General features: G+C 32.6%; 1 protein-coding gene across 1 annotated transcript in view; it reads left to right on the forward strand.

Annotated features, from left to right (window-relative positions):
• Window positions 1-245: 245 nt before the first annotated feature.
• LOC106469299 (solute carrier family 22 member 7-like) overlaps window positions 246-2906 on the forward strand; it is a 15683-nt gene continuing 13022 nt past the window's right edge. The window contains exons 1-2 of the mRNA XM_022397777.1: window positions 246-587; window positions 1499-1729. Of these exons, the coding sequence (XP_022253485.1) occupies window positions 246-587; window positions 1499-1729 (573 nt within the window). The remainder of the gene's footprint in view (window positions 588-1498; window positions 1730-2906) is intronic.

The raw sequence follows: 2906 nt of genomic DNA on the forward strand, positions 1-2906 counted from the left end.
ATTATTAATTCAGAGTCGTACGGCCCATAAAGCTTTACTGTATATTAATCCGCCAAAGAGTTGATGATGATCTCACCTGAGGATAATTATGAGTTTATAGGTGACGTTAGGGTTCATTATTAGTTGTGTTTAGTGATAACTTAGTGTATTTAATTTTGCATGGTTAAACAAAAATTGAAAAACTTGGTTAGAAATCTAATATTTCTTTCTCTTTTTTTTTCTTTTTCAGCAGGTTACAAACTAAAATGTTAACACAAATAGATCAAGTTCTTTTCCGGTTAGGAAAACCAGGTCGGTTTCAAGTGCTTGTTATTTTCTTACTTTGCTGTGTTCAGCTTCAAACTTCCTTTAACAAATATTTACTGGATTTTTACATCGATTCTCCTCCTCCACATCGCTGTAAAGCTACATCTAATGCTACAGTAGGAGAGAGTGAACTACGACCCCTTGTGGAGGAGAAAGGAAAAAAACGATACTCTTCATGTGAAATGTACGTGGATCCAACCAATCACAAACTTGGAACTAAAAATTGCATCAATGGTTGGGAATATTTTACTACAGAAATAGAATGGACTATCATACCTGAAGTAAGGTTCATGAGCTACTAAATATAATTATTTTATGTTGTGTTTGAATAACTTAAAATTTATTAGGCCTTAATTTTGTTTTTGTTAACACAAAAATATTAATAATTTAAACGGATCCAATAACGAAACTTCAGGAAGAGGTAGAGGCCAAATAAGAAATATTATCAGCATTATCAGATAGGCAAACTGATAAATAATCAATCATGTTTTAAGTTAAGCAGTGATTGGGTGGAAAATTATTCGATATCCTGTGAGAAAGTTAACAAGTCATTATGAAAGATAGCAATTTTCTCTTTTATCGATCAGGTAATGTCATCTTAGCATTCAAAAATAACGAGATCCAATTATTTCAAAGTAAATTTTGACGAACACGGTCAGAACGAGATTTATTATAGGCTTAGATTACGTAATTATTTTTGGAAATTTTACCTATTTTTGATTTATACTTTGAAAACGTGGAACTACATTATTTTATGAATTATGACGAGTATTTCCATTTATTTTCAATATATCGCTAAGTTTTATTTCTCAAAAATTCTTTGAGTCACATGTTAAGTTCAATACAAACCAGTTGAAATCTAGCCACATAATAAAAAATAAATAAACATTAATGAATGTAGAGGACGTTTCTTTTTTTTTAATGCAAAGCCAGTGGAAATGAACTCAGGATTTTAGTGTTGAAAGTGTTTTAACATACTGCTGACCCACAGGAGAAAAGTAATATTAAAATAGAGACACACACACTAAAAGTGTGTGTGTCTAAAATTGTGAGTAAGGTCGTGTTGTTAAAATGTTAGTAAAAAGTTATGCTTGTATTCTGGAATTTTTTATTAATATTTGTAATGTTGTAGTTTTTTTTATAAATTTATATGAATAATCGAAATATGGTCACACATTTGCTTCCTGTCCAGTGGGACCTCGTCTGCGAGTGGGAATACCTTGTTACTTTGCTTCCTTATCTTTCGTGCGGTGGCGCTATGATCGGATGTCTACTCTTTGGCATGCTGGCTGATCGTTTTGGAAGACAACGAGTTCTAGTGACCCTTTTAATTCTATATACAGGAAGTTCTGTTTCATTGTATTTTCTATCTCAGTTTGTGCTTTTTTCCACTATAATTGGACTCGAAGGATTCTTCATCACGGTATGTAGCATGTATGATAAAATTAAATCATAATTATGCTTAAGTTTAGAAAACTATTGCTAGTCGATAAAAAATATAGGTTAAGTTAAATTATCAGATTTACCTGGCAGATAAAGCTTAACAATGCAAAGTAAGTAAATATATATTCTGTAAAAAACGTATTTTTTCAATGTTTTGAGAGAATTTCTAATTTAAACACTTGTTTTTATAGGTGTATTTTATATTAATGTCGACTCTACTCATTCTTTAAGCCTAATGTATTCTAACTACCAGATCGGACTTTCACCACTAAAATCCGGGGTTAAATTTTTCGCGGTGGACAGTGTGCAGATAGTTAAGAAATACCAACAACCTAAATGCCTTGAAGCTTTGTTCTCTCAGATGCTTATCAAAATACAAAAATTTTTGCCATTTCTCTTAACAGTCAAATATTAGAGTTTAATGAGACGAAATCTTTTCACACTCATTTTCCATATCACATTATTTAACGGTCCGAAAATAACTAGTAGCCTATCACTATCTAGAAGCACCCGCCCGTATTGATCAAATCAAACATAAAAATAACTATGATATCAAATCTATCCTTCGAATTATTAAAAAAAAAGGTTTTACAAGATACTAAATCATATTTTAGGTTTAGGAAGTAAGTCAGGTAATAAACTGAAACTAAAGGCTTTCAGTAACAATATTATTAGTCATCATAATTAGCAATTTGTTTCCATTACTTTTGATTAGAAAAGGTGGCAGATATATTTTCAGAAGTACTTTAAGTACCTAATGGAGGAAGAGGTCTAGATTGAACCTGACCCTCCCAGGTCTACAAAGACCTAAAGCTCGATACCAACCGAACGAAATACCTAATGTGTGTGCTTGCTGTATATTGTACGTATCAACATGGGATTAGAGCCTTGGAGGAATGCTAAAGGGTGGGATATTATTGATGTTTGATTGAAGTTAAGCACAAAGCTACACATTGGGCTATCTGTGCTCTGCCCACCACGGGTATCGAAACCCGGATTCTAGCGTTGTAAGTCCGCAGACATACCGCTGTGCTACTGGGGGTGGGATATTATTACGGAAGATTATGGGACGGTTGGGTTGCTATTTTTTCTTCAGTATGAATAATATTCCAGTTCCTGAAAATCTTATATTATCCATGAAACTGGTAGAGAAAAAT

The sequence above is a fragment of the Limulus polyphemus genome, unplaced genomic scaffold (genome assembly GCF_000517525.1).
Source record: "Limulus polyphemus unplaced genomic scaffold, Limulus_polyphemus-2.1.2 Scaffold3407, whole genome shotgun sequence".
Taxonomy (NCBI): domain Eukaryota; kingdom Metazoa; phylum Arthropoda; class Merostomata; order Xiphosura; family Limulidae; genus Limulus; species Limulus polyphemus.